General features: G+C 39.5%; 1 protein-coding gene across 1 annotated transcript in view; it reads right to left on the bottom strand.

The window, feature by feature from the left end:
• SMURF2 (SMAD specific E3 ubiquitin protein ligase 2) overlaps window positions 1-16,456 on the bottom strand; it is an 82,745-nt gene that overhangs the window by 36,989 nt on the left and 29,300 nt on the right. Inside the window, exons 2-5 of the mRNA XM_077328421.1 lie at window positions 8,240-8,278; window positions 5,574-5,682; window positions 2,643-2,776; window positions 2,329-2,394 (exon numbers count right to left, since the gene is read on the bottom strand). Of these exons, the coding sequence (XP_077184536.1) occupies window positions 2,329-2,394; window positions 2,643-2,776; window positions 5,574-5,682; window positions 8,240-8,278 (348 nt within the window). The remainder of the gene's footprint in view (window positions 1-2,328; window positions 2,395-2,642; window positions 2,777-5,573; window positions 5,683-8,239; window positions 8,279-16,456) is intronic.

The following is a 16,456-nucleotide window of genomic DNA, read 5'->3' as shown; positions in this document are numbered from 1 at the left end:
TCTTGTTTGGAAGATGGACAATTTTTTAAAAAACAACCCATTTATTTGACACGTTAATGCACTGCACATAAAACAATCACGTTGCAGAATTGGCAGAATTTCAATGAGACAAGCACTGTTCACATTTCCAATAAAAATATACACAGCTAAAAAAATGGCAGTACATTATCTATGGTGACACATTTCTTAAGCATAAATCATCTTCACAACAGAACAACAGGATTAAAAAATTAAGTTGTATACCTTAAGTATAAAATGTAAGACAAAGACTGTATGTGAAAGCTGACCATTAGGTAGTTTTGTTTACTTTAAAAACAGGTTAGTTCTGTTTATTTAAAAAACAGGTTAGTTGAGAATGAAACTGAACACATGACCTTATTTGTGGGTTCTGTGGCATAAAGATTAATGTGCTTTTCCTAATCCTGTTTACATTGGAAATGAAAGCTCATGTCTAGACCAAAATGAGCATCTATCCAGCAAAAGATAATGTAGAAACCAGACCCATTTGCAGCCAAAAATGTACTCATATTCAGAATGTGGATACCAACTGCAAGTAGAACTCTACAACTGCTTGAACTGTCAACATTTTCAATCAGTAATGATAATTTTAAAAATATATGAGTATGAACTAAGTATGTGACTAAATCAGAAAACTTTAGTCACAGTAATCTAGCATTCTGTTTTCTCCCATTGTTTAATTCAAAGGCATTTTGTCCCAATATAAATATAAAGCTAGCAAGCAAGGAAGTGGATTCGTAAATGCAACAGTTCAAACAATAAATCAGTTTAACCATTGAGAAAAGATATCAGCTTTACAATGGAAAAGAATAACTGCCAAACAACACAATCTGCTGTATAATGTGTGTTATTTTTCACAGGAGCTTGTCAAAGGAAACCCTTTTTCATGGGGGTTCCTTGACCCAGAAGCACATGGACTATAGGTAGATTTTTAAAGGCTGCCACATAATGGACATGATCCAACTGAAGTTAAGCAATTACAAAGCCTGCTTATTTCTATGGGAGAAGTAAGATCAACTTAACTCTCTCACACTGAAGACCACATGATTTTAAAACATTTAATTGGCTAGACAATCACTTGAACTACACTTAATATTTGCTTGGCACATCACTAATTACTTGATGAATCAAACTGAGTAAAACTTGTTCAGGAAGTTCCATTAACAAAGGTTTCTATAAGGAGAAACTCAATATCCCAAGAGTGCTCTCCCTAATTTCTCTATTCAGTAGAGTGTTTCCCACCTGAAATCATGTGATGGGGAGGGGCAAGCACTCTTCCCTCAGTTCTCCCTTCATCACCAAAAGGAAAAGACCACGGTGGAGAAGGCAGGACGTTCTAAGATGAAGTTCCATCATGGCTAGTAGAAGCAATCTCACTGGTAACATTCATAGACTTCAGGTGGGAAAGTTACACAGAATAGGGAGGGGAGGAGGTACACTTTGGGGTTCTAAAAATTCTTTATTTAGCTTGCTAGCTCCTCTCCATGGCCAGCCTGTGAAAATGTAGTCCTCTCTGTGGAACTACACAGAAGCCACAAAGATAAAAAGTATTTTATATGGATTTAGTAGACACTGATTCATTTAAATGTGTACAGTAGGAACCCCAAATGGCATGGAAACAAAACTGATACTTTTGTTTTGATCCATTCTCTTAGTTCCACTTTGCATTCCAGGATGCATTGGGGCTACAGAGAAAGGGGGAAGGCAAGAAAGTTATGCTCCATACCTGGAAATCCGTCGGCCCATGCAACACTCAACTAGAGCTAAACCATATATAGCAGAAATCTCCAGAAGACTGCCCTTCTTCACTTGCCATATAAAATTGGAGGACAGGGAGAGACAACAGGCTGCGGGCCCTGCGGGAGCTTTCAGTGTTCTGCAGGGCCTGCAAGATGGAGCTCTTTCACCAGGCCTATGGTTGAGGCCGGCGCGCTAAGGAAGATCGAGACCCCCCTCCTGGGTAATTCTGTCGGCAGAATAATATCAGCAACCCCAGAGGTGATAGTGGGTGGGATTTTTTAGTTGATTTTTTGCCGCTGTACATCTTGGTTCCTGTGTTGGTTTCTGTTGTATTTTATAGTGTTTTAGGGGTAATTTTTATTGGGGATTTTATGTATATTGTAATCCACCACAAGCCTTCGCGGGAGTGGCGGGCTAGAAATTTAATAAATAATAATAATAACAGCAGAATAATAATAATAACTGCAGAGAAATGCTAAATTTTTGCCCAGTTCAGAGAGTTAGCAAAAATATGTTTGGCATTTTAAGTAAATTATCACATATTCAATCTATCAACAAGCCAACACTTACCTACTATCTGTCCCCTAACAGTATCATTGTCATTTGGTCCAAGCTTGCATAGATCCAACCTCTGATCTATAAATACAGAACATTTTTACCACATGCAACAATCATGTGATACTTATCAGCATATTCTGACATACCATAAAATATAATAACTACCCATACATTTCAAGAAGTCATTAAATAGAGACAAAGAACATTTTATTTTCATTCATAAGGACACCTCCCACCAAAAAGAAAGACAATTTCAATAACATCAAATCTCAAGTTTCTCTAAAAAACCTGTTCCAAAAGAGTTCAGTGTCTGCTTATCTACTCACAACCAGTGTCTTTAAGGCGGTTGATAGCATTGGAAAGAAGTCTCACACAACCCAGAAAACCAGCTCCTTGTTTTTTATGGATTTTCTTATGGTTCCATACGCTGATTGTTATCGAGTCTGACTTTCCAATGTATCTGAAAAGTGACAAGAAATCAGAAAAATATGAATATTGTAGATTGTATATTTTGGACAGTCCATGAAATACAGTTTATTTTTTACTATTTAATGGTTTTTTTGACTAAAAGCAAACTATGACATTCACCAGCAAAAGTGATCACATTCACAGGAACTACATGCTGTAGACTGGCAACAGTCTTTGTAGTAAATATATTTGTAAAGCAAATTTAGTACAAAGGAATTTCACAGAGCATTTCAAAATGTTTTGCATATTCCCAACATCCTTTGGCTAAACAATGACAGAATGTCTAAGTTAATATGATTTGTATATCATTGGGTGATTAGGCCTGGAGGATATAAAATGCAAGAATTATGGGTGTCTTCAAGAGATGTTTAGCCCAGTCTTCAACTATTTAAAGGTAAAGGTAAAGGTATCCCCTGTGCAAGCACTGAGTCATGTCTGACCCTTAGGCCAGTAGTCCCCAACCTTTTTATCACCGGGGACCGGTCAACGCTTGACAATTTTACTGAGGCCCGGGGGGGGGGTAGTCTTTTGTCAAGGGACATTGCTGCCTGAGCCCCTGCTCCGCTTGCTTTCCCGCCGGCGCCCCTGACTTCCTGCCGCCTACTGGGGGGCGCCACCAGCAGCAGCTGCGCAGTGCCACATCGAGGGGGAGCCCCAGCCATGGTGGCCGCCGGAAATTTTCATCAATAAAAAGCACACAAGTAAATAAAAAGACAAAATAGTTGAGGAGGGGAGAAGTTTATCTAAGTCTGTGTTTATCAGTCACCACAACAATGACGAAGGATACTCAACTCCTTAGTAAAGCACAATGACAGCTACAGACAAAAAGCATCCCTTAAAAACGAGGTATTGTTAACTCCCTTAGTTTTCAAAAGGAATCTACCTTTAGAAATTAATAAAATTTTGAATCTTTATCAGGCTTTATTGCACTTGTTCTTATGTCCCCACGGACTGAATTCTTCTTTTGGTCTATTATGCTTTTTGGAAAAATAATTTATTGCTATATTCCTTTAAGAATGACACAGATAAAACTAAGGCTTTGGGCTCTTTGTTGGAGGACAACAGGATGTTTCACTGAATACTCTGTTCCCCGGATAACATTTTGCATTATTACTTAGTTCTATAGCTATGTATATGGATTTATGACTTATTTAAAGTTCCTGTACATTGGCTATGACGATTTGTTGAGTTTATGAACCATAGTCATTACTTTCATGATTTATTATAGATTGTGAAAGAAATAATATTTTCCTGTGATAACAAGTTTTGAACATTTATAAAACATGTACGTTTGGTATTTATACTTTTAATTGTTATATTATGTACATAGAGCCTCTTTTGGCGCAGAGTGGTAAGGCAGCAGACATGCAGTCTGAAAGCTCTGCCCATGAGGCTGGGAGTTCAATCCCAGCAGTTGGCTCAAGGTTGACTCTGCCTTCCATCCTTCCGAGGTCGGTAAAATGAGTACCCAGCTTGCTGGGGGGTAAACAGTAATGACTGCGGAAGGCACTGGCAAACTACCCCATATGAAAACACTAGAGGGTGTCACCCGAAGGGTCAAACATGACTCGGTGCTTGCACAGGGGATACCTTTACCTTAACCTATTATGTACATATTTTAATGTCTGTTCTTCTGTCATTAGTGATGCCACTGAAGAAAATTTTATTTGAAAACGTGGTCATAACCGGTTTATGTTTTGGCACTTCTCCTACTATCCAGTACTTTTGTATATGTTCTACAATCAAAATGTGAATAAAGGGACACTATTTTTTTGGATCTAAAAAAGTAAAGGTATCCCCTGTGCAAGCACCGTGTCATGTCTGACCCTTGGGGTGACGCCCTCCAGCGTTTTCATGGCAGACTCAATACGGGGTGGTTTGCCAGTGCCTTCCCCAGTCATTACCGTTTACCCCCCAGCAAGCTGGGTACTACATGTAGCCTTTTCTGTCAGCTGCTTTGGCTTTTCAGCTTTAGAGCACTTGCTGTCAGGAACTACATGGTTCCAACAATTTCTACTCCCAGTTCAAAGTAATATTCTTAACTATTTAGTTCAGGCTTTCTCAACCAGTGTTTCGTAAAACTCTGGGGTTACGCAATGAGCCTGGAAGGATTTTGCCAATTGGATGGGAGTTAACCAATTTGTAATATATTTTTAATTTTAAAAAATCAGGTGATATGACCAAACATGGTCAGGTCAACCCCCCTTCCAAAATGGCCAATAATGGGCCTGGAAGGGATCGGAAAAGGAGAGGCCCCAGCCATACAAATCCTTGCTGGCTGAGGCTCATTGCACATGTTAGCGACTGAAGTCCAGAGAGGTACGTACTCTAATTTTAACCTAACTCTGTGTGTGTGTCTGCTTGTGCGTGTGCGCACATGCATGCGTGTGTGGAGGGTCACACAGAGTGGCATAGGCCTGCGCCAGCCCTGTTTCTAGCATGGGGGGAGGGGATGGAGAAGCATAGGCCTGCCTCAGCCTGGTTTCTGCAAGTTCCCACTGCAGGCTCCCATTGGTGAAGAGCAAACTGGTAGCTGACCAAGAGTGAAGGTATGGTTCTAATCAAAAATCATCTGAAAATCTTTATGTGCTGTCACTTCCTATGATGTGGAAGTAACCCCAGCAATGTCACTTCTGGTGACATGGGATTCCCTGGGGCATGGCAGGAAGGTGTGGCCTGCTGACATCACATCCAGGGTTTCTCGAAGCCTGTGAAGAATATTTCAGGTTGAGAAAGGCCAACTTAGCTCTAAGTCTGGCAACATTATGATCAACCACATTGTCACCTACAGGTCATAATGCTGATTCCACTTTGGATCCAGGGTATTCTTCACAGTATCTGTAGAATGGCACTGGCCAGAACCATCAACCACAACTTTAGCAAACGGATCAGGAAGCCCTGTTGGGAGGAAAATACATTTTATGTAAAAATGAAATGAAATGATGTATCTTTACCATGAACAATTGCTATTTGTTGGCTTTCTATAACAAAGGTTTTAATTTTCTCACTCAACAGTACTCCTGTTACAATGTCCTGTGAGCTTTATTTGTTTTGAGAAACTTTTAGGGAACTTAAACTGTGCATCAAGCATATCTGCCTCCCTGTTTTTGTACCAGACCATCTCCCACCATGAAAACATCAAACCTCTCAAGTACTTTTATCTTTAAAATGACATTTCAGAACAGAGGATTCATCTCACTTTTCTATAAGCAGATGTACAAATTAAATTGTCATTTAATTTAACTGTCGATCTTACCATATGTGTAATTCAGAGGTTGTTTATTTAAGCACACAGCATGGGAAACTTAAAACAAAGTGAGCTGTTGTCACAAATACCGAAAGAAAACTGGTAGTTTACAATAGTTTTCAGGGATCAAATACTAAGAAGAATGGGAACTTTCTTTAGCTCCAAAATCAACATAACTATGTCACCAAAGACTAAGGAATCTATAAAGCAATTACTAATCTGTTCTGCATAATATATTTCTGGTAAGGCTTTAGAGGAGGAGCGTGTCTCATGGTTTAAGTGCCGCCAAGTGCTTAACACCCACTTGGGGTGGCTGTCCCGCCCCTGAGTGCCTCTTCCTCCAACTGGTTTGCCTGTTTGTCCAGCAGCTAGCCAATCACCTTCTATTCCCACTACCCCATCCTCCTTCCACTTCCCTCCGAGGCTCAGAGACTGCAGATCCCTGCTGCGTGAGAGCTGCCCCTGCCGGTGAGTTCCCTTTCCAGGGGCCTGCAGCTTTTCTAGGTCCTGGGGAAAGGGAGAGGCCATCAGCAGAGTTCTTCCAACCCCACCCCCAATCTAACATCCATTGTATTCCTGAAAGCAACAGGCTTGTCCCCTAGTTTACAAATATTCTGTTGTACAGAAAAGTAAAAATCAGGGCCTTTGATAATTTCACACTAAATTCTCCAGAGGGAAAACATTGCTCACGCTAAATGACTGTTAGTTACCCTTGCAACTGCATTTATCCCAAATCTCCAAACTGCTTTTTTAATTCTACAGGTTTCTTCCATCCCTTTTCCTATATGCATCTAGTCATTTTAGTCTGCAAACTGGAGGGCAGGATCTGTCATTCTTCCTTGATGTGAGCCTCTTCTGAGGACAGCTGTTTCAAAAACACGTAAGTAGCTAATGTATAGAGCCTCTTGTGGCGCAGAGTGATAAGGCAGCCGTCTGAAAGCTTTGCCCATAAGGCTGGGAGTTCAATCCCAGCAGCCGGCTCAAGGTTGACTCAGCCTTCCATCCTTCCGAGGTCGGTAAAATGAGTACCCAGCTTGCTGGGGGGTAAACGGTCATGACTGGGGAAGGCACTGGCAAACCACCCCGTATTGAGTCTGCCATGAAAACGCTAGAGGGCGTCACCCCAAGGGTCAGACATGACTCGGTGCTTGCACAGGGGATACCTTTACCTTTAGCTAATGTATGATTGGAGTCAAAGGTGCCCTTGTATGAACAAAAAGCACTTCTGCTCACCCAAGAGGAGGACAGAAATACTGGATTTGATTCCCCAAGGGACTCTCAATTCCTAAGGGCACTTCTTCAGGTAGTATAATAAACTGCGGAAGACCAAGGTGGTAGAAAATCCATATTTTAAAATCAAACCACATAAACTCACTCAAGTAAGCATGTATGTTCTGTTGTAACAGCTTCTGAAAATGATTGGCTGGGAGAACTATGCATATATATCCCTTTTGATTGTTGCATTAGATTTTAGGTACATTTAGAATATATCATTGATCCTGTTTTATATTCTTATTCTATAAATAAACAAGAGTTATTCTATAAATAAACAAAATCAAGTGAATTATTCATTACAAAACGCTTCTATCATAATTCAGTGCAATTAGACGTGAGAAAAAACTATTAAAAATGCAATGGCAAACTCAGTATCAACACAATGCATAAACCAGAGCACTTAGATTTCACTGGACCTTTTCCTGCTACATCCACAGTGATGCAATCAGATTATAATAACAGAATTCTTTGACAATAGATTGGATCCCACAATTCTGTGAGCAGAAGGTAACGGATCTTTCCCACCTTCCCACACAAGAAAGATTCCTGTGATTTATTTCAAAGGTCACATGATCAGTTTTTGTGAAAATCATATGTATCAGGATGCTGCAGTGGAAAGGGGGCAAAATCATCCTGCTTCTTCCATCAGCACAGGTCCACTGATAAAAGAAAGAGAAAAGGGTGATTTCATCACCTTCTCCCCTGCCCCCTGCATTCTCCCAGCCTGTGTGGCTTCCTAGATCATGTGAGTTCCACAATTCCAAGCATAAACTTTCATGGGTCCTGAAAGAATTGCTCTGGGGAGGAGCCTGTGGACAAGATCTTCAGTCTTTGCATCAATGGATCATAGCATCCAACAGAGTGGTTTGTTTGTGGCAAGAAATATGAGACATTACACTTCACATGATGCATATATAAGAAATCTTTACTTACGGAAAAAATCCTTTTTCACCAAGTTTTTTGCACAGAGAACTATAAAGAAGAACAAAACAAGACATGTCATGAAGTTGAGTTTCTTTAGCTGTTCATCTATCATATTTGCCGGCGTATAAGATGACCTCCCAACATTTCCACTCAAAATATAGAGTTTATTACATTGCATTACAGTACTATGGGCCACTATGGGCAGCTATGTCTATCCCAACTGAAGTGCATCCGGCGTATAAGACGATCCCCCCCACTTGGAGGCATTTTTTCAGGGGGAAAAAGTAGTCTTATACGCCAGCAAATACTGCATCTACAAATATATAACAAGTCATGGCCAAGGGGACACAAACTATTACCTACCGCACCGACTAATATATTGCCACACACCCTACTCTCTTCCAGAATTGCTTGTCATGGCAGACCAAAAGAGCACCATCCCATAAACAGTCTGGCAATATGCAATTTCACAGACTCCCTCCTTTCCCATTAGAGGTGAAGGAATGAGCCAACTAAAGTTTACATAATCCTAATTTCCACTGAGCCTCACTGAAGAGACACAGAACTGGGCAGATGACTATAGCTGCCAAAAAAAGAAGTAAAATTAAAAGTAAGAATAATCTCGCAGCACAATTTGTCAATCTCCATATTCCTTGACATTTCAGTGGCAATTTAAGAAGCATGTACTTTCCTTGGCTGTCTCCCTCAGGTAGGAATAGAGAATATCCAAATCAGCCAGAGAAGCTACTTCAATAGAAGTAAGGCTGGAGAAGCACAATGAACTTATAAGAGGGTTTCTGCTGCTCAAGGAAATTGTGGAAGGTAAGAGGGGAAAAGGCTGCAAGAACACTCATGGCATAGACAATGAAAAGAACTCAGTTGTTTATTTACCTCATTTATACCCTTTCTCTCCAAGGGATACCCCATAACAGTGTGATGTATTGGTAAGAGTGTACAACTAGGATTTAGGAGATCCAGGTTTGAATCCCTCCTCTGCCATGGAATCTTGATGGGTGACCGTATGCCAGTCACAAATTCTCAGCCTAGCCTACCTCTCAGGGGTGTTCTGAGGATAAAGTGAAGGAGATGAGAACAATGTAGGCCATTTTGAGCCCTCACTGGGGAAAAAGATGGGATCTGTAAAACAGCGCACATCATTCTTCTCTTATGTATTTTATCCTCACAAACCCAGTGAGACAAACACTAGTATTACTGAAATTATAATATATTACTGTTTCAAAAGACCTATACAAATTTACATTTTTGTTCTTCTCCATCAACCTAAAAATAACATGCCTTTAGAATATTCTTTGGGGACTTGGTTTTCTGAATTACATTCCAAAGCGCAAGCTTCATTATCCTGGATGTATGGAAACATAAATTAATTTCCCCCTTCTTCCCCAATGTCTAACTGAAAAATCATTGAGACAGCATCCGCAGGTCATACAAAGACTACCTGAGGGAAAAGATTAATTTAGGGTTCTGAACACAATCAATGTTTCCCTAGTCACCATAAGACTACTGCAAGCAAGACTACAGTCCAGTGGTTAAAAAACACAATGGCATCACCTCACAAATAGCTGATCTGAGGATCCTATGTGCCACAGACAATTCGCATATAACTTATTTGAGTAAGAATACGCCACAGTATAGCATGTGCTACATTTACTCTCCAAATGTTTTATTAACAAGAAAGGAAAGGCAATGATATTTCTTTTCATGCTGCTTCCTTCTTTCCATTCCTTTAGTATTTTGCTGTCACATTTAAAGTTTCAGCAACTTGCAAAGCTGAGATTTGCCAAAGTTTACCCAAAATTGTTGGACCACATGAAAATGCTTTAGGATTTCAGGCTCTCCCCTGCTCTAGTGATGAACTGAAACAGTCTACCAGATACCCTAAAAAAAAAAATTGACTGAAAGTGTTAGGGCCTCTGAACAAACAATGCCAAGTGAACTCAGAAGTAAGATATTAAAGCCCCATTGACTGTATGCCAGTCTTGTGACATATTAGTGTCTTGTTTGTTTTCTGAAACTAAACATCTTTCCTTAAATAATTAGAAACATTATTCTGCAGTTTCAAAGTACTGATTTGCTATAAGAGGGCTGAAAGACATTTTGTGCACAATATTATTTTCTTCAATTTGGCGAAAAGTAAAAGTGTAAATTATAGAAAAATTTGACTAGATTAATCCCAATGTAAGAGTTATTATCTGTTCCACTATATCTGGTAAGGCCTTGGAAGAAGAGCTGGTCCCATGACTTAAATGGCAATCAGCGCTTAACAAGCAATCAGGGCGGCCGTCCCACCCCTGAGTGCCTTCTCCTCCAACCGACTTGCCTGTCTGTCCAGCAGCCAGCCAATTGCCTTCCATCCTCCACCTCTGACCACCCCTTCCCTCTGATGCTAGAAGGCTACAAATCCCTGCCGCATGAGATCTGCCTCTTCAGGTGAGTTCCCTGCAACCTTTCCAGGTCCTGGGGGGAGAGAAAGGCCATCTGCAGAGTTCTTTGACCCCCCCAATCTAGCACCTGTTGCATTCCTCAATGCAACGGGCTTTGCCTCTAGTTCTTTTATAAAAGCCATAGTTGCAACTGGCCTTGGAGGATAAGCGTATATTCTAAAATGAACCATCTTCTGTTAAACTATATTCCACCCAAAATAATTATGGAATATGGTGAGAATATTAACTTATTTAGAGGCAACATTTAATTTGTTAGCTTTACTTGATAAAATCCAGACTACAACAAGAAATTAAATTACAATATGAAACTTGAACCTATACAACCCATATTAACAAGCACTATTTAACTATTTGCATTAAATTCTGCTGGATATTCAGTATTGGGATTTATCATTTTTCATAGTATGCTCAAGTTGTTGCATAAGTTACCAACATTAATGTGAAAGCCAGGATGTAACTCATTGATATTCAAGTGGTTATTGGGCCATATTAACATTCAGGGTTTATTCCCTTTGACACTGCAAGACAATTTCCAATCTCACTGGCAAATGGTTTTCTTAAATTCCTTACAAAACCCAGCCTTCTCCCCAAGCTCTTATAGACTTGGGGTTAGAACAGGCAACACAAGAAGTCAGGCAGCGAGCTATAGATATGGAGAGACAATTGGATATATCAGCTACTCCATATTTCATTGCTCCTGAAAAGGTGAGTTATATGGCTACCCCAGCAGACTATTTTTTCTTGTCTGTAAAAATTCTAGAAGGGCATTTGAAGTAGCAAGAAGACACTGCCCTCTGCATTACTGGAATATATTAAGCAGATAAAATCAGACTTGAATATCTTTTGTCTGATTAAAAAAACATCAAACTACACACCAGGTAGCTGTATCTGCTGCTTGACTAACGATGCAGCTCCATCATTTGGACCACTTGAAATTTTTCAAGGTAACTACTGGCAAAGCTGATTGTGGCTTAACTCTGGAACTTGTTTAAGTATTCAAACACGTGCAGTTGCTTTCCTGTCACTATTAAGAATGCACATCCTCCAAATTAAGACCAACAACCCATGCTCCCAAGCTATGACAGATTTCAAGACAAGAATGAGCATATTACTTTTAATTTTGAATTGAAAATTAATCCTCTGTGATAAAGAAAAAAAAAGGAATGCTGGGCCAACTTTTTCACGCATGAACACTTTAGAATAGACTTCCAAAAGAGGAAAAAGCCTCTTTTGAAAGAACCCTAACAATTTTTTCTGCTTTTTGGCACTGGATACCCTGGCACCACACAATCAGATCTGGCTTAATAACACCACCAAGGACTAGCAAAACTTCATATTTCCCTCACTGAACAGGAGTAACAAATATTTTGCCAATGCAATTAGTGCTAATTTTTACCTCAGTATGTTACTTCCTGGAGCAAAATGTGGATATGCACTGAAATGAGTACCTGAATGTTCATGCTCCTGTAAATACTACTGTGCTGGCGGGTGAAAGAAAGAAACACAAATCTGGGAAATGATAGCTTCTATAGGTGGAAACATACCTGAGGGGGTACTTCAAGCCAGTACTTGTACCTCTTGTACAGGCAAGTGTACAAAGCTACAAACATTTCCATTCTATCTGAACAGCTCTAACTAGAAGCTTACACAGAGAGGTTAATCCAACAAAATAAATGTTAAAACTTCATTTAACAGGTTCTTTGATCCTTAGTCATGATATGAAGGCCGGGGGGGGGGGGCGGAGTGGAAAATGGGAGAGGAGTGTCTCCCCTGAAAGATTTCTTTCAATATTTCTAGTTTTTTAAGAATGGGAAATTTGGGGGAGCACTGAAAAAAAATTCCTTTTCTGCTTTAGAATGAGTGGAAATGCTTCTGAATACAAAACTTCCTTCGTTCAATATGAATACCAAGAAAAAACCCTTAGACATGTTCAGTTTTTCAAGTGTAAACTAGGAATTTTTAGAGAATAATGAAAAAACATCCTATTTCTCTCCTTTTGGAATGAGTGCAATGAAAGATAAGGTTTCACTTAAAAAGTAATATATAATTTTTTAATGTAAGACCATCTCCAACTTTAAATCTTATGTCTATCGACATATTCAAATATTTAAAATATTGTGATATCAATTAAAATGCTATAGTATGTAATGCATTATTAAAGACCCCAATATTTTCTATGTTATGATATTGAATAATATCCAAATACACCAGTAGTCCCTACCTATTAGATCTGTATAATTGTTTCTCTCCAAAAACAACTTATTATGTTGTACTATAGAATGTGTTTCCTACATTCATCTATTTTTCCCTAGTTGTCAGTACATAAATTCAGTCCCATGAATGTACTACATATGTTTCATCATGCTTAGAGTCAAGCAATAATGTCCTGTGTAACCAAGCAAAATAACTGCTTTTCCTCTGGACATCTGAAAAGTGGGTTTTCTCATCCTCTTCCCAGGGAGGCAGGAGTTAAACAAAAAGCCTTCCTTTGGAATGCTGGCATGAGTTCTGTGACTACTCCTCTCCATTATTTCTCCTGCCTTGACAGGGAGAGCAGCGATCTGTGAACTCTACTGCTAAAGAAAATAGAGAGAAAGCTATAATGGTTCTTATATTATCTTTTACCTTTCTTCTATCTAAAATACCTTTCCTCACCCATTTCCCTAATTTCAGGTTGGGAGGGGGGATTTTTTGACAGCGACCACAGCTTCAGTAGCGCAGTATCCATTTTAAAAGGGACATCTTTGATGTAGAACAAATCTTTTGGCAACACTTCGTGAAACAGAAGTTAAGTCTGTAAGTCCTGCCCATCTAGTGTACCAGAAGACTTTGAGTGGAAGCTGCCATGGAAGTAGCCAACAGTGGTGGCGGTGGCCAAGGAGGCTGGCCCAGCTGCAGGGGCACTGCCCACTGAATCATGGCCATCATCATGGTAAATGTTCGGAACCATCAATTAATAAAATATTTAATTTTATATCGTACAGTCTCGATCACGGTTTATGACCAGCCACATTAAGACAGGTTGCAGCAATGGCAATGGTTATTTCAGTAGTGCAGTGTGTTCAGTTGTCTAGACATCCTTTAATAGGTTTTTAAAGGGTGCAGTGGCCATATCGCCTCTTCCAGTCCATAGGTTTCCTTCCTGGAAATTAAATCTAGTGCTAACAGCTCTCACAAAAGCTCCATTCAAGCCAATAGTCTTGATTCCACTAAAATGGTTAAGGATGAATTTGCTTTTCTAGGTGGCCATAACTTCTGCTTGGTGAATTTCAGAATTGAGAGCACTCTCAATGCGAGCAGATTTCTGTGTACTCAAGGATACAGTGTCCTACATACAGATCCAACGCTATAACCCAAGGTGACATCATGGTTCCACAGGTCTCAGGAGATTAACCTTGTCACATTTTTTTCATAACTGAAACACTTAAAAGAGAGATAATTTCATACTCTAGATGGAAAGAGAGCCTTATTTGATTCAAACCGAAGATTACAGGAAATCAGACCTGTATCACAAAATATCTAAAGCAGCCATTAGGAGATGCATCCAATCATACATCACAGAAACATATAAAGCACAAGGACATACACCCCCAAGCAGGGATAATGGCTCATTTGATCAGGAGCACTTCCACTAACACAGTTCTTGCCAAAACAGCCTTAGTAATGGAGGTTTATAAAGTGGCAACTTGGTCATCACAGAACAGCCTTACCAAACATTATAAATTAGACATATATGCTGCATTAGATGCCTCTTTTGGTAGGAGGGTGTTGTTGAATGTAGTGCTTCAGAGTGATGATAACCCACATGGGCCTTAAGCTTTACAAAGTCCCACTCTTCAAATGCCCTCCACTCTAGAGAGAGAATGACCATTGGATACTTAGGTCCATTTCCTCTGGAGTAAGAAGGCCATCTGATCCCTTCCTCTCACAAAACTAAACTACATTTCCAAGGTTCACACAACTTAGATAAGGGTATAGCTCAATGTGTTCCTCCTTCTGTGATTCTTTGTTTTTTCTTCAATTACTTCTGTGTGATTCCTCTCTGTTTGCAAATGTTAAATGTTTAAGTTAGGTTTTAGCTTTCGAAGTTAGCAACAGAAGAGGAGGAGCCACAGAGTACATGCCAGCATTCCGAGGGAGGGCTTTTTGTTTAACTCTTGTCTACCTGGGAAGTTGGATGAGAAAACCCACTCTTCAGATGTCCTCCTTCCTCCAGAGGGGAAGGACCCTCCATGGTAAGTATCCAATGGTCATTGGCTATCTTCTATGAACCCAGAACAACTATTCACTATCATCAACATGCATACACTTTTTTCATTGTTTCACCCTCAGTGCTCTTACCTTTAGCCAACACACTACAGCAAAAATCATTAATCTTATCACTACTCAATCATTAATCTAATCACTACACTACTCAAACACTTATATTAGCTCCCCATCTCTCCAAATCCCACATCATCTCCTTCATCTCACATTCTCTATTGCTATCCCTTATTTCCCATTAGACTAGACTGCGTATTCTAAACAGTGACTACAGACTAGAAATTTCAGAATGTAAATTGCACACATATCATTAGGTTCCCCTGAAGAATTTGAAGTAGGGCACTACATGAAACAGGGCAATTGCGTAAATTGAAAAAAATGAATGGGTATTTCTGCAAATGCCCTAGAACAGCTGGACAGTAATGCTAATTTCCTCCTTCCTTACAAATGTCCATGGTTTTTTCTTTGTGGTTCTCTAATTTGATCCGGTACACAGGTTTTGAACTTGGCATTATTTTATAGCCTGTTCCATGCCAAATGCATTCAGCTCTCCTATGGTTTGATCCCAAGTGATTCTTAAGTTCAACACTAAGCAGAATGTCCATGTGGATCAGTCGCCATGTTAATGTTAGGCTTCAGGAGATTGCCAAAATCCCACCACCCAACTTTATTCACTAAAGCATTAAAGTGAAAAATGTTGTCAAAGCTTTAGGCTTCCCATCCCAGTCTCTCTACTTACATCACATGTCAATTTCATTTCCCTCTTTGAAATCACTACCAATAGGGAACTAACCTTGAGCAGTTCCTTTTAAACTACTACCCTGTTGCTTTAATTTTTATCAGCAATTGAAGATTACCAATAAGCTCATATTGGTAGACTCATGTTGCTTGTCAAAAAAATTAAACATTTCTGGGTGATGGCAAAGAACTGAGGAGATTTTTATCGTAAACTGCACTGGCTCTTCTGTTCCCTGGCTGATAAGTCAGGTGAAGATAAATGATCTTTAACACCCACCTGCTGAAAAACAGGTGCTCAAGCTAAAGGCGGTATTTGTGTAGAGAGATTTATTCTTTTACTCCCAATTAGCGGAAGACATTGCAGGAATGGAGAAAGAACGCTTCAGGTAAGGCGTAAGCATTTGTCAGCCCATTTGTCAACTATCTGACTCTATTTCTAATATTTTTTGGTATAAATCTACATCTACATGTTTTCTTCTTTGAAAACTTTTTAAAACCTTGAAAGTAAAACAAACTCTGTTAAACCCTTGGAATCTAGTCAAGTATGAATCAGAAAGTTGAGATTGGAATAATTGTTGAAATAAAGAAGCAAACTGTGCATTGAACAACTCATTCTTTATATCATTAACTCTGAATCGCAATAGTAAAGATAACTGTACTAAATTTTTGAGCTCTAATCAAGGTCTAATTAACTGGAGTTGTAAATCATACTTGCTAGCACATTCGATTAAACTGTTGGGGGAAAGAAAAAAGTCTGAGTAAT

The sequence above is a fragment of the Paroedura picta genome, chromosome 3 (genome assembly GCF_049243985.1).
Source record: "Paroedura picta isolate Pp20150507F chromosome 3, Ppicta_v3.0, whole genome shotgun sequence".
Classification (NCBI taxonomy): domain Eukaryota; kingdom Metazoa; phylum Chordata; class Lepidosauria; order Squamata; family Gekkonidae; genus Paroedura; species Paroedura picta.
This window is presented reverse-complemented; position numbering and strand designations above follow the sequence as displayed.